A 27,217-nucleotide genomic window follows, 5' to 3' on the forward strand; every position below is an offset into this window, starting at 1 on the left:
GACTTTCTAAGCCAGGATTCAGGCACGGCTAGGACATCCGGGTTGGCAGAGTGTGCTAAAGCAATGAATAAAACAAATTTAGGGAGGAGGCTTCTAATGTTAACATGCATGTAACAGAAGTTAACAAATGAGAGCACCTGGGGAGTAGGAGTGGAGCTAGGCACCGCAGGGCCTGGATTAACCTCAACATCACCAGAGGAACAGAGGAGGAGTAGGATGAGGGTACGGCTGAAGGCTATCAGGACTGGTCGTTTAGTGCGTTCAGAGCAGAGAGTAAAAGGAGCAGATTTCTGGGCGTGAGAGAATAGATTCAAGGCATAATGTACAGACAGAGGTATGGTAGGATGTTGGAGGTAAACCTAGGCATTGAGTAATGATTAGAAAGATATTGTCTCTAGAGACGTTTAAACCAGGTGATGTCACTGCATATGTGGGAGGTGGAACTAAATGGTAGGTTAAGGCATATTGAGCAGGGCTAGATGCTCTACAGTAAAATAAGACAATAATCACTAACCAGGACATTAATGGACAAGGCATATTGATATTAGGGAGAGGCATGCAGGAGAATATAACACATTAGATCTGGTAAAACATAATACAAACAAAAAACATGCTTTTTCAATTTTTTGATGTTGTTCCATCATGTTTGAAATGCAAGATAAAGGCTATAATATAATATTGGAGGTTAGGGGCAATTTCGAGTTTGGCCCCTAGATGGCAGCAGTGTGTGTGCAGAACTTCAGTTTGATCCAGTGAAGCGTTGCAAATTTGCTGAATTGGTCAATTGATACATTTTCAAGTACATAGCTATAGAGAACATACAAACATTATATGGTAATACAAAATGTAAGTTTACACACTCCCAGGAATGTGTCACAATGGATCACTAGCTTATACACTATCTTATACACATAGGCCGTCATTGAAAATAAGAATTTGTTCTTTAACTGACTTGCCTAGTTAAATAAAGGTAAAATAAAAACTAAATAAATAGATGGTGGGGTGGGTGTGGAGCCATAGACAGAAGGGGCTCAAACTGTAGAACCAAATTCCTACATTTGAATATAAAAATAGATTTGATCAAACAAAACTATGCTATGTTTTATCTCTGGGACCCTCAGGATGACAATTACTACATGTAAGTATATTATTTACCATCAGAGGTGAATGTATCAAACCAGTTGCCACGATAAAAGTTTTTTGTTGTTTTGCACTCTTCAAACAATAGCATGGTATTTGTTTTTGGTAAAAGCTACTGTAAATTGGACAGTGCAGGTAGATTAACAAGAATTTAAGCTTTCTGCCCATATAAGACATGTCTATGTCCTGGGAAATGTTCTTGTTACTTTCAACGTCATGCTAATCACATTAGCGCATGTTAGCTCAACCATCCCGGTATAGGGACACCGATTCCGTAGAGGTTAAACAGCATGATCATTACACATGAGCACCTTGTGCTGGGGACAATAAAAATACACTTTCAAATGTGCAGTTTTGTCACACAACACAATGCCACAGATGTCTCAAGTTTTGAGGGAGCGTGCAATTGCCATGCTGACTGCAGGAATGTCCACCAGAGCTTTTGTCAGATAATTGAATGTTAATTTCTCTACCATAAGCCGTCTCCAACGTTGTATTAGATAATTTGGCAGTATGTCCAACCGGCCTCACAGCCACAGACCATGTGTAACCACGCCAGCCCATAACCTACAGATCCAGCTTCTTCACCTACGGGATCGTCTGAGACCAGCCACCCGGACAGCTGATGAAACTGAGGAATATTGGGCATCCCTAGTGGCGAAGCGGTCTAAGGCATTGCATCGCAGTGCTAGAGGCTTCACTGCAGACACCTGGGTTCGATCCCAGGCTGTATCACAACCGACTGTGGTAGGGAGTCCCATAGGGCGGCGCACAATTGGCCCAGCTTCGTCTGGGTTACTGGAGGGTTTGGCCGGGGGGGCTTGACTTGGCTCATGGCGCTCTAGTGACTCCTTGTGGCGGGCCGGCGCCTGTAGGCGGACCTCGGTAGTCAGTTGAACGGTGTTTCCTCCGACACATTGGTGTGGTTGGCTTCTTGGTTAAGCGGGCGGGTGTTAAAAAGTGAGGTTTGGTGGGTCATGTTTCGGAGGACACATTACTCGAACTTCGCCTCCCGACCCCGTTGGGCAGCGATGAGACAAGATCGAAATAGGTGAGGGGAAAAAAGGGAACTGAGGAATATTTCTGTCTGTAATAAAGCCCTTTTGTTGGGAAAAACTTATTCTGATTGGCTGGCAGCGCCCCTGCCCAGTCATGTGAAATCCATAGATTAGGGCCTAAGGAATTTATTTCAATTGACTGATTTCCTTATATGAATTGTAAATCAGTAAAATCATTAATTGTTGGATGTTGCATTTATATTTTTGTTCAATATACATGCATGTATGGCGTTTACCTTATTCTCACTCTATGCTATTCTATAGTTACTGTCTATGTGACTATTTTCAGGAATCAGCTGGCAACTAGAATGCATTACTGTTTCTAATGATACAGTGCCTTTGGAAAGTATTCAAACCCCCTTTTCCATATTTTGTTACGTTACAGCCTTTTTCTAAAATGGATTAAATAAATAAAAATCCTCAAATCTTCACATTACCCCATAACAACAAAGAGAAAACAAGGTTTTAGAAATTTTAGCACATTTATAAAAAAAACAAATAACAGAAATACCTTATTTACATAAGTATTCAGACCTCATGCTATAAAGACTCGAAATTGAGCTCAGGTGCTTCCTGTTTCCATTGATCATCCTGAGATGTTTCTACAACTTGATTGGAGTCCAGTAGTGGTAAATTAAATTTATTGGACATGATTTGGAAAGGCACACACTTGTCTTACAAGGTCCCACAGTTGACAGTGCATGTCAGAGTAAAAACCAAGCCAGGTGGTTGAAGGAATTGTCCGTAGAGCTCAGAGACAGGATTGTGTCGAGGCACAGATCTGGGGAAGGGTCCCAAAACATTTCGGCAGCATTGAAGGTCCCCAAGAAGACCTTTTGGTAGGCCGTCATTGTAAATAAGAATTTGTTCTTAACTGACTTGCAAAGTTAAATAATGGTTAACAAAAATAAACGAACTCAGTGGACTCCATTATTCTTAAATGGAAGAAGTTTTGAAACACCAAGACTTTTCCTAGAGCTGGTCGCCAGCCCAAATTGAGCAATCGGGGGAGAATGGCCTTGGTCAGGAAGGTGACCAAGAACCTGATTGTTACTCTGACTGAGCTCTAGAGTTCCTCTGTAGAGATGGGAGAACCTTCCAGAAGGATAACCATCTCTACAGCACTCCACCAATCAGTCCTTTATGGTAGAGTGGCCAGAAGGAAGCCACTCCCCAGTAAAAGGCACATGACAGCTCGCTTGGAGTTTGCCTAAAGACTGATGTTTAAGAACCAATCCTAAAAGTAATGTTGAACCTTTTGTATCTTTATTTCTTGGTATATGAGTACTCTTTAAAATAATTGATAATAAACCAAGGAGAATATAAACCAAGACTGGGTAGTTTTCATGAAGATTTTGCTAGATTAGCTGGATCATTTAAAGCAATAGAAATTTGATAAAATTGATCTGAGGCTTCATAAAATGTTGTATTTATAAATGTTAGGTTGAGTAATGGATAGCCGATCCTGTCAATCTCATCAGCGATTTCCAGGTTAACTAAACGACTGTCGATGTATCGTTCAAAACAGCACAGCAGTGGCCACCCGTTACCTGAGAATACAGTCGATTTTCAGTTGGATATTTTTTTGTGGGGGGAAAAAAATAAACTTGGAAAGTAGTTAACATGATTTGGGCTTATTAGAAGAAATGTCATTTTGGTGTCTGAATGGCAATTTCACGCAGAAAATATTCACTTTCGCTAACGACTCCCTTTCATCGCGAACTGTCTCCAGTAGCTAGCCTGCCAGCTAGTCGACTGCCGTGCACAGCTGTTTGCTTATGGAGAAAATTGGACAAAGCTTTCGGATGCGGGGCTCTTGTGGTGAACTGAATGTTTAATTTGCCTGTTAGTACGATTAACTAAGTCAAGTAGTTAGCAAGCTAACTACAGAAAAAAAAGATTACTAGTTAACTAGAAGAGGGTGTGTGGATCGAAGCAAACTGGCGAAAGTGCACCAGGATCCGAAGAAATTCCTGATGCCAGTGATGGCAAACGAGCCGATAATTTTGAACGTCTATGATATGGTAAGTTGTGTGTAGGTAAATGTATAATTTTCATTAATCGCATACGGTACATTTTAAGAACACACTTACCAGAATACACTAACTCGCATCTATTACTAACTCGGTAACGTAATTTAATTGGCGAGCTAACGCTTTAGTTAGCTATAAAGTGAGCTAGCTCTCCAGCTAGCTAACAAGATTCGTGTCTGAAACTGAGGATGTATACAGCATTGGAAGAGCACCGAACTATGACTGCTATATGGCTATGGAAATGTTAACCCCCAAACTAACGGTTTAGTTAGGCTGCCAGCCAGGATCAGGATGTTTGTCCCCGGGGCATCTGTTTTGTAAATTTGTCTAAATCAAAATCTGCCGTCGGTGGGAAACCAGATTTTGGACTCACATCTTCCAAATGAGTTTACTAACGTTACTAAGAGTGACCAAAATGTTTAAAATTATATTTGTATAAATAATTACCTGTCTGATTGAAAACACATGTATATAAATGACATACATTGAATAATGTATCATGAAGTTGGCTTGTTATCCTGTGAATGAACAATTTTTAAGTTGAATTTCCATATTAGGAGCTGTGCGAGATGAGTGTGTTTCTCTCCAAATCTGCTGCTGACTGACCCTGATTAGCCTAGGCCCTGTTAAGCAGACTATGGGTAAAACATTACCCACAGTGTAGCAACAAAAAAGTATTTGACTTTTAGGTCTAATCCAATGTGGTCCGGTGTTCAAATGTATTAAGCCACAACATTCTAATTGCTGTAGTTGTCTGTTTGATTTAATGACAGGAATATGTTAATACAGTTCAATACTGTGTCTAAAGGATACCAAATTATTATTATTAGTAAAGTATTTGCCCAGTAATTCTCTTGAAAACGGTCTGTCAGATGGTTGATGTGAATGATTTTACACCTCACAATGTTCATCCTAAAGCAATTGAATCGGGACTTGGTTATGATAGTATCTCCTGTTTTAAGGAGCAGACTACTATTGGAAGAGTGCAAAAGTCTTCAGAACAATAAAGTAATTCATAAATTAAAAAAAGCTCCTTGTCAATGACCAATGCTTTTGGAGTGTCACCTCCTCTTTCCTCCCAGTCTAACTCAATAGCACCTGTGTTCTAGGTTCCATAGCTCGGGTTTGCTGGAAAGGTTGTATTTCAGACTTTTCCAGTCCTGTTTAACCTTTCAGCTGACCCAAAGTACTGGACACTCAGTTTGTCTGTCAAGCTTATCCAAGCATGGTGCTTGTTAGATTGGTAAATTGCATTCTGGCTTGAGTATCATAGCTGTGGATGACAACCAAGTTGAAAAAATGTAGGCGTTGGGTGTTTTGGAACTTTAATCATTTATGTTTGCTGGTGTTTGTGTCTTGTTTCAATGGTGGATTTATGTTGCTGTGTGACATTTCTTGTTAACCTTGTCTCCCAGTCTTGATGTCTGCACATTGACTGGAGTGAATGGATTTACCATGCTTTTAAAATAGGCTGACTGAATGCGGTGTTTTAGATGGCTGCTGCTTGACACCACCTGTCCTGTTGTTGATGAGATGTAAACTGACACTGAATGAGTTTGGTACAGGACTGTCTAAGCGGCCAAGTTAGTCTTGTATGCGTAGGCTGGTTCAGCTTATCCTACAGTTTTATAGTTGTACAGTATTTGCATTAAATGTCCTCTGATCTATTTAGAGGACATTTTAGTGTCGATTCCCTTTTGTATGATAGTGCATGTGAGTGATATAGGCTAACAGCTATGGGCTTTATGGCTATAGTTTAAAGATTAGGTTCACCACATTGAAACAGCCTAAAGCGCTCTATTCAATTTTTATCACTGAATTTTAATGTAATTTCCGATTTAGGTGACATCTCCCCTAACGTGGGAACTTTGCCTCTAAATTTCAATCCTGCTGTAAAGCTGAATGTCTGTGTTACGGATTGAATAGAACCCCAAATATTTTCTCTTCAAATTGGACATGTAAAAAAAGACTGAGCCTTTTCATATTTGGCTTTGCTTGTGTTTGCCACAAGGTACAAGCTCCATAAGTTATTCGCTCTATTTTATTGGATCTTGCTCATAGAGGTTGCTGATGGAATGCCTGTCTTTGTGAGTGCACATTGTCAGCACTGCCAGGGGTGAGGCCAACAAACTGTCATGCTAGCCATAGAAGACACGGTAAGAGGTCCTCTCTCCCGCATGGTTGGCTATTAGCCATCTCTGGACAGTGACAGCATCTCTTCTTTCACATGACTGGCCAATGTCCATGAATGGACACTGTCATACCTCCTCCTCGTGTGTGTGTGTGTCCTGCTGTCCAGCCATGTATGACACACACACACAAACACAGTCGCCTATCCAACTGAGGGGATGATCATTATGTTGGACCACAATTCTACTGTCCATACTTCTGATTGGTTTTCAGTTTATTAATCCTCCTTTTTCATTAACTATTTGCCAATTAAATATATGTAGCCTACTTGAGCGTCTTGTATACCCATCCTGCTGTATCCACATTCTACACCCTTTATTAGCTCATTGACATTGGCCTGACTGAACCTTGGACACAGCAAATGTGGTAACCTTAGTGGGGGTAGGTAGCCTGAAGACATCTAATGGTATTGATTTCACTTGCTCAGTAAAAGCATGTGTCCAGCTGAGCCAGCCTTGTTAGTACTCAGTAGTAGCCTACCTCATTATGAGATTCTTGGAACTCATCGGATTCAAAATGTTCCACCATCGTGAGGCAGAATTACAATAGGAGCAAGTCGAGAAAATCACAAAGGTAATTTGGATGGATTTTTTGTTGGTGAGGTAGGTTGTGATTATCATGAGCTCATTTAGGCCTGATTTTATATAGGCTATTTATTGCCATATAGCCTGTTGGTTTATTTTGTGACCTGGAAGGAGAAGCGAAAGGGCAATGTTATTTAGGAGCTGTGACAGAAATGTTTAAGCTAACGAGCCAACATAAAGTTCAGGAGAATCCCTAACGGGATTCAGTGTTGAAACTAAGAGTTCTCTTAAAGTAGGCTGTAATAAAGCCATCTCAAGCAGATGATAGCCACCTTAATCTCAGAAGTAAAATCTTGCTTAATTTGTTCAGCTGCAGGATTTACTTCTGTGTCTATACGTGTTACAAATTGAAGGTTCCGGCATTTGGGAAGTCTCCACCGTCGCAAAAGGAAACTCTGCTTCTCCCAATCCTGATACATCCATATTAACAGTGACCCATTCCAGCAGATTCTTCGGTCTACATGCAGAACCTTCCCACGGGAGATTTATAGCCACCATAACCCAACATCCTATGGGAAAAAAGTGCACTCCCAAAGCAACAAACCCTTCTGTCCTTCAATCAAATAACAATGGTGGGTACATGTACATTTAGGAAACGAACAGGAGAAACCTCAACATACATTCTCACATCAAGCCAGTGTCTGGATGCCTGATGCCTCTCCTCCCTTGTGATTCATCTCACCCCACTCTATCCATATTGCCTTTCCCTTTCACAGAGAAACCAAGCCAGGGAGGTATATCTCAATCAGATCTGGGAAAAGCCCAGGGCTTGTTTGACTAGGAGCAGCATCCCAGCATGTCAGCTGTTGCTATTTGCAGATTTGGGTTGTTGCGCTCTCCTCTCTCTGCTTTAGATCTATCTGACAGGAGTTTCATTGCTCCTGCAGGCTCCCATCAGGAGGAAAGCAGCAGCACAGGGGAAAAAAGGGCTTTTCATGTGTCCTGAGGGGGATGAGCTCCTACATCATAGTCCTAATGGAATCAGACTATGTTATTCCTTCAATGGCTGCTGCAGAAATGAGCCTTCATTGAGGGGAATCAGTCTTTCCTTTGTCTCATTGATGCTTTTTAATTTATGCATGCACTGTAAGCATACTGTACATTATCCGTGGATTATGGATGACACATTTTCATAATCAAGAGAAATTGCGTTGCTACTGAGCATTAAGTATTTCTCTCGCAGTTTTAGTCTGGTGTTTTTCTTCCTTCCCCTCCTACAGTTTTCACACGGATCATTTCATGAACACAATACTGAGAGGTTGTTGTGTGACTCAGACTGATGGTTAAGACACTGCTGTTTTAAGATGGGCTCGCTCGATGATTCATTCATTGACTCCCCCAATTAGTGTACAGTGGTTGATCAAATAAAGAGTGATGAAACTGCAGTGCATATCATATCTCCTGCATAACTGGATTTCCCTTGGAGAGCTGAGTGTTTTTGCAACATTGGTTAATTAGGAAATTATACTGTGCACCCCCTGTTCGTGGTGATACCATTTGCCTTGTCAAGATGAGCTGGTATTAGGATTAGGACTAGCCGAGGAGAGAGCATTCACACTGGCCATTTTTTTGCATTGCAGTGTCTCAAAGAATTCTGGAAACGTGTTCATATCACATGTACTGCCAGATAATCACAGGGGTTGTCTGGCTGCTATCCTGAGGCGGATATGGGTTGACTTGGGATTTTTTATTTTTTATTTTCCAGCCATCATGTATTGAATACAAAAAGTCAAATAGGCTTGCGATTTGTTTTTGCTAGGAAATCTCCCTGCCTCCTTAATGATAGCTGCTTCAGCCAGACTAGTTTATTCAGCGTTGGGAGTCTGAGGACCTTTCCCCTGGATAGACAGACCTCTCCAGCTCCACTTAGAATCACATTAGAACAGTGCCAGACAGGCCTGCTCATAATCACAGAGCTGGGAGGCCAACCTCTCTCTGCACTTTGAAGGATGCCTTTAATAAGCTTTAAAGTAATTGGGGTCAGAGGGATTCAAAGCTGAGGAGGAGAAGGTGTTAGTGTAGTGTGTATGCCCTCAGCTGTACACATAGCATAGCACTGTTTTGCGTTGTTCCCTTCTAGGTGTTGCTGCATATGAAAGCGTCTGTGCTATTTTAGTCTATTTGCAATGCTATGGTCTGAACTTGGAAGTCTGAGTGATACATTTATAGCCATCTGTTTTTCCCCCCAAAGTATTCCTGTAAAGAGATTGACTGTGCCCTCGTACATTGACTCTGTACCGGTACCCCCTGTATATAGCCTCGCTACTGTTATTTTATTGCTGCTCTTTAATTATTATCATTTATTTTTTTTGCTCTTAACTGCATTGTTGGTAAAGGGCTTGACATTTTTTGTTGTTGAAAAAAATGTATTTCACCTTTATTTAACCATGTAGGCCAGTTGAGAACAAGTTCTCATTTACAACTAACCAAGAGAAATTAAAGCAGTGCGACAAAAACAACAGTTACACATGGGATAAACAAATGTACAGTCAATAACACAATAGAACAATTTATATACAGTGTGTGCAAATGTAGAAAGGCAATAAATAGGCCATCGTGGCGAAATAATTACAATTTAACATTACAACTGGGGCGATAGATGTGGAGATGATGATGTGCAAGTAGAGATACTAGGGTGCAAAACAGCAAAAAAATAACTATGGGGAGGAGGTAGTTGGGTGGGCTATTTACAGATGGGCTGTGTACAAGTGCAGTGATCGGTAAGATGCCCTGACAGCTGATGTTTATAGTTAGTGAGGGAGATGTAAGTCTCCAGCTTCAGTGACTTTTGCAATTAGTTCCAGTCATTGGCAGCAGAGAACTGGAAGGAAAGGCGGCCAAAGCAGGTGTTGGCTTTGGGGATGTCCAGAGAAATATACCTGCTGGAGCACGTGCTACAGGTGGGTGTTGCTATGGTGACCAGTGAGCTGAGATAAGGCATATACCTAGCTATACCTATACCTAGCAAAGACTTATCGATGACCTGGAGTCAGTGGGTTTGGTGACGAATATGTAGCGAGGGCCAGCCAAAGAGAGCATACAGGTCGCGGTGGTGGTTAGTATATGGGGCTTTAGTGACAAAATGGATGGCACTGTGATAGACTACATCCAATTTGCTGAGTAGAGTGTTGGAGGCTATTTTATAAATGACATCGCCAAAGTCAAGGATCGGTAAGATAGTCAGTTTTACAAGGGTATGTTTGGCAGTGCGACTGAAGGAGGTTTAGTTGCGAAATCGGGACCTTTGCATCGGATCATCGCTGCTAGCTAGCTGCTACCTCGTGGCTATAGCGGCTAACACCCCTGTCCCGAAGGTAGCACCAGTTAGCCATTCTCCAATACCTCGTTCTCCAACTGGCCTGGACCCTTTGTCAACACGGCGCCCCGCCGTACCATCACGACTGGTCTGCCGACGTAACTCCATCCGCTGTGCCCTCAACCGGCCTTTGCCGGATGTCGGAGCAGACACTTTTACTTGCCCTGGCCTGCTAACTTTAAATGCTGTGTCTCCCGCTTGCTAGCGTAGTAACGACTTCCCTGTTTCATCTATTGCTGTTCACTGGACCCTATGATCACTTGGCTACATAGCTGATGCCCGCTGGACTGTTAATTAATCATGGTTCTCCATTTTGTTTTATTTTTTGTTTATCTGTCGGCCCCAGCCTCAAACTCAGGCCCTGTGTGTAGTTATCCGACCTTCTCTGCCCATCCATCGCCATTTTACCTGTTGTCTTTGCTGATTAGTTGTCTTACCCGTTGTTGTCTTAGCTAGCTCTCCCAATCAACACCTGTGATTGATTTGTCTCTCTCAAATGTCAATATGCCTTGTCTACGGTTGTTTAGGAAGTTGTCATTGTTTTAGTTTACTGCGGCACCCCACTCAACATGCCTCAGAAGATACCTCCTTTGTCCACCTCCCACACATGCGGTGACCTCACCCAGCATAACTAGATGCAACCTCTATCACTCAATGCCTGGGTTTACCTCCACTGTACCCGCACCCCACCATATCTGTACATTATGCCCTGAATCTATTCTACCACGCCTAGAAATCTGCTCCTTTTATTCTCTGTCCCCAACGCACTAGATGACCAGTTTTGATAGCCTTTAGCCGTACCCTTATCCTACTCCTCCTCTGTTCCTCGGGTGATGTAAAGGTTAATCCAGGCCCTGCGTGTCCCCAGGCACTCTCATTTTTTGTTAAACTCCAAGCGGGCTGTCATGTGCCATTTACTGAGGAGTGTCTTCCGTCTGGCCCCTCTACCATAAAGGCCTGGTTCGTGGAGTGCTGCAGACATGGTTGTCCTTCTGGAGGATTCTCCCATCTCCACAGAGGAGCTCTGTTAATGACCATCGGGTTCTTGGGCACCTCCCTGACCAAGGCCCTTCTCCCCCGATTGCTCAGTTTGGCCAGGCGGCCAGCTCTAGGAAAAGTCTTGGTGGTTCCAAATTTCTTCCATTCAAGAATGATGGAGGCCACTTCTTGTGGACCTTCAATGCTACAGAAATGTTTTGGTACCCTTCCCTAGATCTGTGCCTCGACACAATCCTGTCTAGGAGCTCTACAGACAATTCCTTCAACCTTACGGCTTGGGTTTTGCTCTGTCAACTGTGAGACCTTATGTAGACAGGTGTGTGTGCCTTTCCAAGTCATGTCCAATCAATTGAATTTACTACAGGTGTGGTGGTCACAAAATGAAGCCAGCCGGTGATTGTTAATTAACGGTTAATTACAGGTTATTTAATTGACAAACACATTTAGCATCTCCTAGCTTCCACACACAGCCTACAAGCCACTGATGAAGACCTTTGGAAAAAGTCTAAATCCATGTAATATAGCCTACACCTTCAAAATAAAGGTGCCCCGTTCAAAAAATGTAGAACTAAGAACAGATCTAGCCCTTTGTCACGCCTTGATCTTAGTATTTTGTGTTTTCTTTATATATTTGGTCAGGCCAGGGTGTGACATGGGTTATTGTGGTATGTTTTTTGTCTTGGGGTTTTGTGGGGCATCGACGTAGTCTATGGCTGCCTGAGGTGGTTGTCAATCAGTCAGGTGATTCTCGTTGTCTCTGATTGGGAACCATATTTAGGCAGCCATATTCTGTGAGTGTTTTCTTGGGTGATTGTTCCTGTCTTTGTGTTTGCACCAGATAGGGCTGTTTTCGGTTTTTCACTTTTCATATTTTTGTAGTTTCCGCTTGTATAGTTTTTTTCCTTCATTAAAATATTATCATGAATCATCATCATGCTGCATTTTGGTCCGATCCTTATTCTACCTCTTCGTCAGAGGAGGAGATAGAAGAACGCCGTTACACCCTTGGTTCACTCCAGACTTTACTGCCCTTGATCAGCACAATATCATCCTGCGGCGTACTGCATTAGCATTGAATAGTCCCCGCAATATGCAACTTTTCAGGGAAGTCGGGAACCAATATACGCAGTCAGTTCGGAAAGCAAAAACTAGCTTTTTCAAACAGATTTGTATCCTGCAGCACAAATTCCCAAAAGTTTTGAAACACTGTAAAATCCCTGAAGAATAAGAGCACCTTCTCCCAGCTTCCCACTGCACTGAGACTAGGAAACACTGTCACCACTGATAAATCTACGATAATCGAGAATCTCAATAAGCATTTCTCTACGGCTGGCCATGCTTTCCACCTGGCTACCCCAACCCCGGCCAACAGCTCTGCACCCCCTCAGCAACGTCCTCAAGCCCCCCCCCCACTCCCCTGCTTCTTTGTCACCGAAATCCAGATAGCCGATGGATCCCTACAAATCAGCTGGGCTAGACTATCTGGACCCTCTCTTCTTGCAACCCCTATTACTAGTCTGTTCAACCTCTCTTTCGTATCGTCTGAGATTCCTAAAGATTGGAACTCGGCCGTGGTCATCCCCCTCTTCAAAGGAGGAGACACTCTAGACCCAAACTGTTACAGACCTACGGTTGAAGTTTACATACACCTTAGCCATATACATTTAAACTCAGTTTTTCACAATTCCTGATATTTAATCCTTGTAAAAATTAGGAATGTGAAATTCAGAATAATAGTAGAGTGATTTTATTTCAGCTTTTATTTCTTTCATCACATTCCCAGTGGGTCAGAAGTTTACATGCACTCAATTAGTATTTGGTAGCATTGCCTTCTAAATGGTTTGACTTGGGTCAAATGTTTTGGGTAGCCTTCCACAAGCTTCCCACATAAATTGGGTGTATTTTGGCCCATTCCTCCTGACAGAGCTGGTGTAACTGAGTCAGGTTTGTAGGCTTCCTTGCTCACACACACCTTTTTTCTGTTCTGCCCACAAATGTTCTATGGGATTGAGGTCAGGGCTTTGATGGCCACTCCAATACCTTGACTTTGTTGTCCTTAAGCCATTTTGCCACAACCTTGGAAGTATGCTTGGGGTCATTGTCCATTTGGAAGATCCATTTGCAGCCAAGCTTTAACTTCCTGACTGATGTCTTGAGATGTTGCTTCAATATATCCACATAATTTTCCGGCCTTATGATGCCATCTATTTTGTGAAGTGCACCAGTCTCTCCTGCAGCAAAGCACCCCCACAACATGATGCTGCCACTCTCGTGCTTCACAGTTCAGATGGTGTTCTTCGGCTTACAAGCATCCCCTTTTTCCTCCAAACATAACGATGGTCATTATGGCCAAACAGTTCCATTTTTGTTTAATCAGACCAGAGGGCATTTCTACAAGAAGTACGATCTTTGTCCCCATGTGCAGTTGCAAACCGTAGTCTGGCTTTTTTATGACGGTTTTTGGAACAGTGTCTTCTTCCTTGCTGAGCGGCCTTTCATGTTATGTCGATATTGGACTCATTTTACTGTGGATATAGATATGTTTGCACCTGTTGTGGTCCTTCTGTAGCTCAGTTGGTAGAGCATGGCGCTTGTAACGCCAGGGTAGTGGGTTCGATTCCCGGGACCACCCATACGTAGAATGTATGCACACATGACTGTAAGTCGCTTTGGATAAAAGCGTCTGCTAAATGGCACATATTATTATTATTATTATATTATTTCCTATAGCATCTTCACAAGGTTCTTTGCTGTTGTTCTTGGATTGATTTGCACTTTTTGCACCAAAATACATTAATCTCTAGGAGACAGAACGCATCTCCTTCCTGAACAGTATGACTGCTGCGTTTTCCCATGATGTCAAGCAAAGAGGCACTGAGTTTGAAGGTAGGCCTTGAAATGCACTGTTCAAAAAAATAAAGGGAACACTTAAATACCACATCCTAGATCTGAATGAATTAAATATTCTTATTGAATACTTTTTTCTTTACATAGTTGAATGTGCTGACAACAAAATCACACAAAAATGATCAATGGAAATCAAATTTATCAACCCATGGAGGTCTGGATTTGGAGTCACACTCAAAATTAAAGTGGAAAACCACACTACAGGCAGATCCAACTTTGATGTAATGTCCTTAAAACAAGTCAAAATGAGGCTCAGTAGTGTGTGTGGCCTCCACGTGCCTGTATGACCTCCCTACAACGCCTGGGCATGCTCCTGATGAGGTGGCGGATGGTCTCCTGAGGGATCTCCTCCCAGACCTGGACTAAAGCATCCGCCAACTCCTGGACAGTCTGTGATGCAACGTGGCGTTGGAGGATGGAGCGAGACATGATGTCCCAGATGTGCTCAATTGGATTCAGGTCTGGCCAGTCCATAGCATCAATGCTTTCCTCTTTTAGGAACTGCTGACACACTCCAGCCACATGAGGTCTAGCATTGTCTTGCATTAGGAGGAACCCAGGGCCAACCGCACCAGCATATGGTCTCACAAGGGGTCTGAGGATCTCATCTCGGTACCTAATGGCAGTCAGGCTACCTCTGGCGAGCACATGGAGGGCTGTGCGGCCCCCCCAAAGAAATGCCACCCCACGCCATGTCAAACCGGTCATGCTGGAGGATGTTGCAGGCAGCAGAACGTTCTCCATGGCGTCTCCAGACTCTGTCACGTCTGTCACGTGCTCAGTGTGAACCTGCTTTCATCTGTGAATAACACAGGGCGCCAGTGGCGATTTTTGTCAATCTTGGTGTTCTCTGGTAAATGCCAAATGTCCTGCACGGTTTTGGGCTGTAAGCACAACCCCCACCTGTGGACGTCGGGCCCTCATACCACCCTCATGGAGTCTGTTTCTGACCGTTTGAGCAGACACATGCACATTTGTGGCCTGCTGGAGGTCATTTTGCAGGGCTCTGGCAGTGCTCCTCCTGCTCCTCCTTGCACAAAGGCGGAGGTAGCGGTCCTGCTGCTGGGTTGTTGCCCTCCTACGGCCTCCTCCACGTCTCCTGATGTACTGGCCTGTCTCCTGGTAGCGCCTCCACGCTCTGGACACTACGCTGACAGACACAGCAAACCTTCTTGCCACAGCTCGCATTGATGTGTCATCCTGGATGAGCTGCACTACCTGAGCCACTTGTGTGGGTTGTAGACTCCGTCTCATGCTACCACTAGAGTGAAAGCACCAAAAGTGACAAAACATCAGCCAGGAAGCATAGGAACTGAGAAGTGGTCTGTTGTCACCACCTGCAGAACCACTCCTTTATTGGGGGTGTCTTGCTAATTGCCTATCATTTCCACCTGTTATCTATTCCATTTGCACAACAGCATGTGAAATGTATTGTCAATCAGTGTTGCTTCCTAAGTGGACAGTTTGATTTCACAGAAGTGTGATTGACTTGGAGTTACATTGTGTTGTTTAAGTGTTCCCTTTTATTTTTTTGAGCAGTGTACATCCACAGGTACACCTCCAATAGGCTAATTTACATAATTTGAGTCAATCAGAAGCATCTAAAGCCATGTAATCTGTTTCTGGAATTTTCCAAGTTATTTAAAGGCACAGTCAACTTAATATATGTAAACTTCTGATCCACTGGAATTGTGATACAATGAATTCTAAGTTAACTAATCTGTCTGTAAACAATTGTTGGAAAAATGACTTGTGTCATGCACAAAGTAGATTTCCTGACCCACTTGCCAAAACTAGGGTTTGTTAATGCAAACGCTGTGTCAGATTTCAAAAAGCTTTACGGAAAAAGCACACCATGCAATAGTCTGAGTACGGCGCTTAGACAAACGCATACATATATCTGCCATGTTGGAGTCAACAGAAGTCAGAAATAACATTAGAAATATTCACTTACCTTTGATGATCTTCATCAGAATGCATTCCCAGGAATCCCAGTTCCACAATAAATGTTTGATTTGCTCAATAATGTCCATCATTTATGTCCAAATAGCTACTTTTGTTAGCGCGTTTGGTAAACAAATGAAAACTCACAAAGTGCGTTCACTAGTTGCAGACGAAATTTCAAATCGTTCCGTGACCGTCCGTAGAAACTTGTCAAACGATGTATGTAATCAATCTAGGATGTTTTTAACATAAATCTTCAGTAATATTCCAACCGGAGAATTTCTTTGTCTTCAGAAAAGCAAAGGAACGGGAGATACCTCTCATGTGAAATGCGCGTGACCAGCTGCTGGCAGACCTCTGACTCATTCCCCTCTCATTCAGCCCCCCTTCATAGTAGAAGCCTCAAACAAGTTTCTAAAGACTGTTGACATCTAGTGGAAGCCTTAGGAAGTGCAACATGACCAATATCCCACTGTAACCTCAATAGGGGCTGAGTTGAAAATCAACCAACCTCAGATTTCCCACTTCCTGGTTTTGCCTGCCATATGAGTTATGTTATACTCACAGACATCATTCAAACAGTTTTAGAAACTTCAGTGTGCTTTCTATCAAAATATACTAATAATATGCATATATTAGCAACTAGGACTGAGGAGCAGGCAGTTTACTCTGGGCACCTTATTCATCCAAGCTACTCAATACGGCCCCCCCAGCCATATTAACAACTCTGTCAATCACCATATTCTTATCGGCAGACTCAACAGCCTTGGTTTCTCTAGTGACTGCCTCGCCTGGTTCACAAACTACTTCTCTGATAGCGCTCAGTGTGTCAAATCGGAGGGCCTGTTGTCCGAACCTCTAGCAGTCTCTATGGGGGTCCCACAGGGTTCAATTCCCGGGACGACTGTCTTCTCTGTATATATCAATGATGTCGCTCTTGCTGCGGGTATTTCTTTGCTCCACTTATACGCAGATGACACCCTTCTGTATACATCTGACCCTTCTTTGGACACTGTGTTATCAAACCTCCAAACTAGCTTCAATGCCATATAACACTCCTTCCGTGGCCTCCAACTGCTCTTATATGCTAGTAAAACGAAATGCATGTTCTTCAACCGATCGCTGCCCGCACCCGCCTGCCTGACGAGCATCACTACTCTGGATGGTTCTGACTTAGAATATGCGGAAAACTACAAATACCTAGATGTCTGATTAGACTGTAAACTCTCCTTCCAGACTCGCATTAAGCATCTCCAATCCAAACTGAAGTTGGAGACTTACATCTCCCTCACTAACTTTAAGCGTCAGCTGTCAGAGCAGTTTACCGATCGCTGCAGCTGTACACAGCCCATCTGTAAATGGCCCATCCAACCAACAACCTACCTCATCCCCATATTTGTTTTTCTGATCTTTTGCACACCAGTATTCCTACTTGCACATTCTCATCTGCACATGTATCATTCCAGTGTAAATTGCTAAATTATGATTACTTCGACACTATTGTTCTATTTATTGCCTTACCTCCTTACTTCATTTGCACACACTGTACACAGATTTTTCTATTGTGTTATTGACTATGTTTGTTTATCCCATGTGTAACCCTGTTGTTTGTTGCACTGCTTTGCTTTATCTTGGCCAGGTCGCAGTTGTCAATGAGAACTTGTTCTCAACTGGCCTACCTGGTTAAATAATGGTGAAAAGAAAAATAATACTGAACAGTAGTCTAGGTGTGACAAAACTAGGCCCTGTAGGACCTGCCTTGTTGATGGTGTTGTTAAGAAGGCATAGCAGCTCTTTATTATGGACAGACTTCTCCCCATCTTTGCTACTGTTGTATCGATATGTTTTGACCGTAACAGTTTAGAATCCAGGGTTACTCCAAGCAGTTTAGTCACCTCAACGTGCTCAATTTCCACATTATTCATTACAAGATGTAGTTGAGGTTTAGGGTTTAGTAAATGTTTTATCCCAAATACAATGCTATTAGTTATGGAAATATGTATGACTAACTTATTCCTTGCTTCCCATTCTGAAACTCACTGCAGCTCTTTAAGTGTTGCAGTCATTTCAGTGTTCTTAGGTAGCAGTATGACTTTAGCTTCCCTCCAGGCCTGAGGGCACACTTTCTAGTAGGCTTAAATTGAATATGTGACAATATCGTCCACCGTTATCCTCAGTAATTTTCCACCCAGATTGTCAGACCCCGGTGGCTTGTCATTGATAGAATTCAAAAGTACAATTCTTGTCTTCCATAATTTTGTCTGATATACTTCATTGTGTCGTGTCAGCATTTGTTGCTGGCATGTCATACCTACAATTGCTTGTCTTGCCAATGAACAAGTCATTAAGTAGCTGGCAATATCATTGGGTTTTGTGACAAATGAGCCACCTGATTAACTGAATGATGGAGCCGAGTTAGCCTTTTTTCACAATTTTATTTTAATGTGCTCCAAAGCTTTTTAGAATATATATATATATATATATATTTTGTTTCATAGTATAATTTATTTAGTTTAGTCACGTGATTTCTTAAATTGCAGTATATTTGCCAAACAGCCAGACTTATTTGTCATACCTTTTGCCTCATCGATCTCAACCATACAATTGTTCAATTCCTCATCAATCCAAGGGGGTTTAACAGTTTTTACAGTCATTTTCTTAATGGGTGCGTGCTTATTAGTAACTGGAATAAGCAATTTCAGAAATGTGTCAGGTGCATTGTCTGGTTGCTCCTCATTACATATCACAGACCAGCAAATATTCTTAACGTCATATGAATCAATACAAAACTTCTTGTATGTGATATCTTATACACTATATTAGGCCCAGCCTTGGGTACTTTGGTTTTCTTAATTATGGCTACTATATTGTGGTCACTACAGCCTATGGATTTGGAATCTGCTTTAAATCAAAATTTTGCAGCATTATTAAAGATGTGATCAATACACGTTGATGATTTCATTCCTGTGCTGTTTGTGACCGATAAGGTTGACCGATAACCTGAGGTTGACCGATAACCTGAACCAGGTTGCAGGCACTGGTTAGTTAAAAAATATATATATTGAGTGGGCAGCTTGATGAGAGCCAGTCAATATTTAAATTACCCAGAAAATATACTTCTCTGTTGATATCACATAAATTATCAAGTATTTCACACGCATTATCCAGAAACTGACTGTTAGCACTTGGTCTATAGCAGCTTCCCACAAGAATGGGCTTAAGTTGGTGAGGCAGATGAACCTGTGGCCATATTACATCAACAGTATTTAACATGAGATCGTCTCTAAGCTTTACAGGAAGGTGGTTCTGAATATAGACCGCAACACTGCCCCTGTTGGCATTTGTCTTTTCGGTAGATGTTATAAACATGTATTGCTAACACTGTATCAAAGGTATTATCTAAGTGAGTTTTAGATGGTCAGAATATGAATGTTATCTGTTAGAAGCAAGTTATTGACTTCATGGACCTTGTTTCTTTGGCTGCAAATGTTAATATCGGCTATTTTTAGCACTTCTGGGTTGCTTGATTGTTTTTAATGCTTTACTGGGAAGCTTATCAGAATTAGACTCGCTCATGTTATTTATATTGGAGCTGATAGTGCAGGGTGAGCTGCACACAGTGGTCTTCCTACTAGGGCACTCCACCTCAATGCTAACAGTATAACTCATAGTTCATAGGCACATGATTACTGCATACAATAGATGTAGGATCAACAAAGGTATTCAGGGCAGTTCGAGGGACAAATTAAGTTACTTACGTTGTCTGCCAACGCCCTTATGATAATGTACATTTAATGAAGCATTTTGATGACTCATTGTTACAATTGTAGGGATTAACTGAGTTGGTCTTGGGTCATTGATAAGTCATTGTTTCAACGCAGCCTTGAAATGAGTGTACAGAGTCCAGGAGCCTTGATGATTTGGATGGACTCCGTCATTCCTGTAGAGTATTTTCGAGAGTTGTCAAAGTTACCTATAAAAGTGATTCCAGCAGAGCTACAGTAATCTTTTAGGCAGATGTGTAATCCCAGTAGCCTCTTTCACACCCAATGATGGTACTGGACCTGAAATGATTGGCCGTTTTTTGGATTCTTTTAATATTAAAATCAGTTCTTTAAAATCAGTTTTCGGAGGTTCCGAGTTAGCCCTCCTGATGTCGTTTTGACACCCACATGGACTACAACAGCGTCAGCTCGCGGCATCTGTTGTAGAACAGTCAAAATCAGCCTTGTGATGTCCTGTACTCGTGCACCTGGGTAGCACAGGGTTTTTGCATTGGGAACCAAGATGTTTCTCACCATAGACGATGACCGTTGGTGATGTTGAATGAGCTGGTCTCTCAGGCAGCCTCGCGATCTGATGAGGGTGGGAGATCTGAATCTGAGGCAAAGCCATCGGAGAGGGAGGCAGAACTGAAGACAAATACGGGTACCTCCGGATCTGATCTCGAATGGGAAGCCGCTAATGAAGAAAGCACTGGAACCTCTGTATCCAGGGCTGCAAACCCGTTTCTGGTCTGTGTCAGGTCCGGGCTTAACATCTCCAAGGAGACCCCAGTTGCCAGAGGACGCTTTCTTCTACTTCCACGGTGAGTGACGTATCTCCATGGCTGTTTGGGTCGAGAACAGCTCTGTTCTCCAGGGAAAGGAGCGTCCGGCTACTGGGGTGAAATAAAAAGTAGGCGGTCATGGATTCCCCAGTAGCTTGTGTAGCTTTGCTACCTTCTTGCTAAGAGTAGCCACTTCACCCCTGTAGTCCTCCACAAGCAATTGAAAGTCAGCGCGGTCCACATTGTCCCGGAACAAAGCAAAGTAAACAGCTCCTGCAGCCCTGGAAATGTTCATATAGCGACCTCCATTTGAGACCGCCAAGCCAGCTAGGCTAGCTGGCCTTCTGTGTCTGTCCCCCTATGAGCAATCTGTCAGGATCCCGGGGCAGACGGCAGAGCTCACAGCAACTAAGCCAAACAAAGCTGCAGGATCCAAAATAAAAGTATATTAAAAACAATATGTATACAGGGCTCCCAAGTGGCGCAGTGGTCTAAGACACTGCATCTCATTGCAAGAGTACCTTGTAAGGTACCTCACTGCAGTACCTTGTTCGTGTCCAAGTTGCATCACATTCGGCCATGATTGCGAGTTCCATATTGGGGCGCACAATTGGCCTAGCGTCGTCCTGGTTTGGCCGGGGTAGGCCGTCATTGTAACTAAGAATTTGTTCTAAACTGACTTGCCTAGTTAAATAAAGATTTTCAAGGGAACACGGTCAGCTTTACAAAAACAATAACAATCTCGCTTTCAGCTTTCAGCATTCAACAAACATACGTCGCTCTTGGGGCTACATTAGTTCATTTAGCAGAGATTTGTTTCAAATTCCGTGGCAATATTTTATATTTTTTTAGTATGAAGAATACAATTGAACAAAGCTGAATAAAATAAAGGATATTTCTTTCCAAACCATTTGAGTGCACATGCAGCTGTTCTGTGTTGAGCTGGTTAACAAAAAATATATTAATTAATGTAGAGTTATTAATGTAACTTTTGTTCTACAAACAGGCTTTGTTTTGATACATTGCAAGGCTGCATGATTCGACTCTAATGATGTTTTGAAAAAAGTTGCATGAGCTCTTGTTTTTTTTTGCGCAGGCTGTACACACTAAATCAGTCTTTCATTCACAATTTGACAAGCACTTGGTAATGCCTCGAATTTCCCAGTGGCATCCCCTTTGTGTGACCGTAATGCCCCTTAAAAAAAATCCATGCCTTATGCGGCCAGTGGCCGTTGTGCCTTTAGGCAGAATATAATAATTATCATTACCTTCTTCCTGAGTGTTGTGTGCTCCGAAGCGCCTCACTCACATGGCTCTCCATCATGTGATTGGGTCTTTCTCACAGGCTATAAGTGAAGACAAGACTCATACGGGACACAACAGCGTGCGTCCTTATCTAATTCCTCTGTCTATATTGGAATAACTGTCCACATTTACTTAGTCTGCCAACAAGATGAGTAAGCCTAACGAACAGCAAAAGCACTAGCCTATGGTAATTTACTATCACCCATAGTAAAAAAAAGTCAACCTATTCTATGCGAGAAATAAATATTCCAAACCTAGACTGGGACAGTCTATGCGATAGATCCCAAATTAATACAACCACTAGTATAAAAAAAATGTTTTACGCAATGAGGCTGACGCAACATATTAGAATGTTTAGCTTAATATGCTGATAAACTTAGGCTATTTCTTAACATTATAAACCCAGCAAATCGTACACTATAAGCGTGAATGTTCCATTAGCGGATAAACACTTGTCAAAAGATACCGCAAATGCGATTATGCATGTAATGCTTTTATTATAGTGGTGCATTTTTATGGTAAATTCTTTCCCAAACTTAAAACTCACCCACTGCTTATGTATTCCAGTTAGGCTCTACACCCCTTGTAAAGCGGAATAATGTGCTTAATTTTAAGACGTTATTTGCCCACTTTAGTTGTGATCCAAACCTTATCAAAACATATGGGCTAGGCTACATGAGGAAGCGACTATGATAAAAAAATTGGGGGATAAAACATGCCATTGTTTCTTGCCTTACATCGGGCTTCATTCACAAGTTCTTAAAATAAAAATCACCTTGCAGGAGCAGCACTATCTAGTGGTCAGAACCTGGTAATATAGGGATATAGGATAGAAAAATGTGTAATTGATGTTCTATAGGGACAGGACACAATTCACTGAGAATACATTCCATACATAGGATGAAGAAACAATGCTCCATACTACTTGGATTCCTCATGCATTACTCATTGTTAGAAAAAAGTTAGGTCCAAATTGGATGTTGGGTACTATATTTATTGGATGTTCTATGAATCCTATAACTAAAAATAGCCAATTTGGGTGCAGTCAATTAGCTTAATTTCTCAGGTCAAATTATATTTCAAGATATAATGTTGCAGGAATGCTAATCTAATCTGTTTCTAACTACAGAAATGGTTTCAGAACAATCTGAGCTGGTGGGTGTCATGGCTTGCAGAAATGACATGGAACGACTACTCTAAATTGATCACTAACGTTTTGAATCTGAGCAATTTGCTCGTGCTCTACGTAGTAGTCATATCTGACTAACATCATAACCGAGTCAGAAGTGTGTTTATCCTGTTAAATATAAAACAGAAAAAAATAATCTTCCTTGAGTTTTGTTGGAGTTTACAGTGACGAAAAGAAGTGAACTTCCAAGCTGAGCCGTTGCTACGGATACTTGCAGACCCAGACCCATGAGCAGAGCGCATGCAAAGCCTGCCGTGCACAGGGAGCGAGTGACAAAGGAGCAGCAAATGGATTTACTGAGGAAATTATGTATGATTTCGGACAGGCCCAGACCTTAAATTTTGAAGTCTCAATCGGACCTGGGTACTAGGGTAGGGCCTGAACACCGCAGTCATGGTTAGGGCTCGGGCTTAAAGTTCATGCCTGTCCAGGGCTCTAGTATGACTCACTGAGATGTCTCTTGTCATTCACTTTATTCAAACCAAATGCCTAGTGGCAGATTTTCTGAAAAAGCAGATTCAAGTTCTCCTTTTGATTCTAAAGAGAGCTTATCCCTAGCATTTCAAGCATACATTAGACGAGTGACTGAGTCAACCTGCATCTGCATCTCATTTCTGTCTACTTTAGCAACTGTGGAAATTGGGAGACGCAATAATAGTATGTTAACCTCAGTGCTAATGTCACAGGGAAAATACAGATATTTTTTCAATGCAGATGGAAGTTCTGCAATAATGCTAGCACTCCGAATGAGCCTGTACTCAATTTGCATGACTAAAGATGTCAAGCGGGATGGAAAAGATTATCTAACGGTTCTCAATTTGAAACAAATCTTGATTGGTTTTGCAATGCAAATGCACACTTATGCATGGAAAAACAGCTCTGCCAGTTAGTTTCAAGAGTGCTTCTGTTTATGCATCATTGCTTTTCATGTGCTTATGAGGGAATGGAGAGAATATGTGTAAGTAGGAAAGAACACCCTCTAAAATGGTAGCTTTTCTTTCAAGTAGCCTACTTTCCCCTCTTCTGAGCAGAAGCATCAGTCTGCAGTCGTCACTGTCGTGAAAATTGTATATTAACAACAGGAGACCGTGGGTAGTCTAATAGATTTTAATATCCTGTGCTACAAACCGGAATGTATCATTGGGAAACATAAATGTATGGGCCCTGGTGACAATATTGTTGGCCTGTTTTCCCAAACGGATGTTTTGGAGGATTGGGGATGTAAATTGAGGATTCCCTATCTTCAATGACACATCAGGCAGCTGCATCAATAATTCAAGAGACACTGGTCCAATCTCAGAGATGGGCTACTCCAGTCCTCAGGGGCCTGATTGGTGTCAAACTTTTTCCCTAGCACCAGTTAACACACCTGACTCCAATAATCAGCTAATCATGATCTTCAGTTTAGAATGCAATTATACTGAACAGAAATATAAACGCAACATGGAAAGTGTCCCATTTTTCATGAGCTGAAATAGATCCCAGAAATATTCCATATGCACAAAAAGCTTATTTCTCTAAAATGTTGTGCTCAAATGAGTTTACATTCCTGTTAGTGAGCATTTCTCCATTGCCCAGATAATCCATCCACGTGACAGATGTGGAATATTAAGAAGCTGATGAACCATAACCAGCATGATCATTAAACAGGTGCACATTGTGCTAGGGACAAAAGGCTTCTCTAAAATGTGCAGTTTTGTAACTCAACACAATGCCACGGATGTCTCAAATTCTGAGGGAGTGTGCAATTGGCATATTGACTGCAGGAATGTCCACCAGAGCTGTTGCCAGATAATTGAATGTTCATTTCTCAACCATAATCTGCCTCCAACGTCGTTTTAGAGAATTTGGAAGTATATCCAATTTGGCCCTACAACCGCAAACCATGTGTAACCACTCTAGCCCAGGACCTCCACATCTGTCTTCTTCACCTGCGGGATTGTTTGAAACCAGCCACCCGGACAGCTGATGAAACTGAGGATCAGCTTCCTTGATATGCCACATCTGTCTAGTGGATGGATGAACAAATTTGTGCAAAGAATTTGAGAGAAATAAGATTACTGTGGGTATCAAATTTCTGGGATCTTTTATTTCAGCTCATAAAAATGGCAACCAACACTTCACGTGTTGCATTTTATATTTTAAGTATACACTACCGTTCAAAGTTTGGGATCACGTAGAAATTTCCTTGAAATAAAATTACTTTTTTTTTGTCCATTTAAAATAACATCAAATTGATCAGAAATACAGTGTCGACATTGTTCATGTTGTGAATGACTATTGTAGCTGGAAACGGCTGATTTTTAATGGAATATCTACATAGGCCCATTATCAGCAACCATCACTCCTGTGTTCCAATGGCACGTTGTGTTAGCTAATCCAAGTATATAATTTTAAAAGGCTAATTGATCATTAGAAAACCCTTTTGCATTTATGTTAACACAGCTGAAAACTTGTGCTGATTAAAGAAGCAATAAAACTGGCCTCCTTTAGACCAGTTGAGTATCTGGAGCATCAACATTTGTGGGTTCAATTACAGGCTCAAAATGGCCAGAAACAAATACCTTTCTTCTGAAACTCGTCAGTCTATTCTTGTTTTGACAAATTAAGGCTATTTATTCCATGTGAGAAATTGCCAAGACACTGAAGATCTCGTACAACTCTGTGTACTACTCCCTTCATAGAACAGTGCAACCTGGCTCAAACCAGAATAGAAAGGGTGGGAGGCCCCAGTGCACAACTGAGCAGGAGGACAACTGCATTTCTATAACTTCCTAAATATTTTTTTCGCACTGGTGGGGAGTGCCAAGATGGAGACACGGTGGCTATAACACAGCACCGCTTATCGGTCATTGCGTGTGTGTGTGTAAATCATTAGCCCCATCTGGTGCTTTTGGAAATTGTATTTTTTGGTACTATTTAGCTTCGTTAGGCCTGATGATAAGTTAACAGTGAGCTGGCTTCAGAAAAACAATTTTATGTAATTTTCCAGACATATCTCCTGTTTATTGGGATCTCTCTCTCTTTCTACACACCATGTGCTTGCTGCTCATAGCAGACAGGGGGAAATTAGGTCTGTGGAGGCCTCTAGCCGATCCAGGGGCCTTTGGCGGGCTACACGAGCAGCAGAGCATGTGTCTGGATGTGGTGGGAGCAAAGTAGACTGCCAGAGGCCTTGAGTCACTCCGCACTGACACAGCAGAGGAGCCAGCCGCACAGAGACCAGGGTTGTGTTCCTTAGGGAGAGAAGTTTTTGAAATGGGGAGCTACTATGTGTAGCTCAGTTGGTAGGGTTTGATTCCCATGGGGGACCAGTATGAAAATGTATGCACTCACTCTGGATGAGCGCGTCTGCAAAATGACGTTAATGTACTACCTTGTCCAACAAAATGTTTGCTGTGGTGTGCCCTACTGAACGCAAGCCAAGGGTGGTTGGGAAGAGAGCTAACCTTTTAATAGACCACTGTTCACTGCTAGCCTCTGCATGCACTGTTCCTAAGTACTTGATGTTAAGTATGTTTTAACAGTCCCTTTTCACATGTATGTTACAATGTGTCCAGTCTTAAAGCTACATGCAAGAAATAGGCTTGCCACTACAGTCTGTTAGCTAGGCGATTTATAACTCTTTCTTATATCTCTGGTTCCTTGCTATTTCACAATCAAATAGTGATGCGTTTTCTCTTTTGCTTCACTACCAGATGTAGGCCTACAGTATGAGCTATGTCTTCTCTATCAGTAGCAGGGAATCTCTTGGGTGTCGCTGATCTGTGCTGGATCAGCTCACTCAGCCTAGCTGTGTTTAAGACATCTCCCTGAGTTAATCGGGCTCTTTGCTGCTGCCAAGGTTGTAATGGTGCTGATGGGTGATCGTTTTAATCACCTGGCTAGCCTAGCTTAACACTGCCTTTCGGACAGACCTGGTCGAGCAGATTTTTTTTGTGGTTAAGGCTGAAATAGTTTTTGCACCTACACTTGAAGTCAGAAGTTTACATACACTTAGGTT

The 27,217-nt window shown here is 42.2% G+C and overlaps 1 protein-coding gene across 1 annotated transcript in view; it reads left to right on the top strand.

Moving 5' to 3' along the window:
- Positions 1–3,660: 3,660 nt before the first annotated feature.
- desi2 (desumoylating isopeptidase 2) overlaps positions 3,661–27,217 on the top strand; it is a 44,048-nt gene continuing 20,491 nt past the window's right edge. Inside the window, exon 1 of the mRNA XM_035801130.2 lies at positions 3,661–4,222. Coding sequence (XP_035657023.1) covers positions 4,175–4,222 — 48 coding nt within the window. The 5' untranslated portion in view covers positions 3,661–4,174. The remainder of the gene's footprint in view (positions 4,223–27,217) is intronic.

Source organism: Oncorhynchus keta, chromosome 24 (genome assembly GCF_023373465.1).
Source record: "Oncorhynchus keta strain PuntledgeMale-10-30-2019 chromosome 24, Oket_V2, whole genome shotgun sequence".
Lineage (NCBI taxonomy): Eukaryota > Metazoa > Chordata > Actinopteri > Salmoniformes > Salmonidae > Oncorhynchus > Oncorhynchus keta.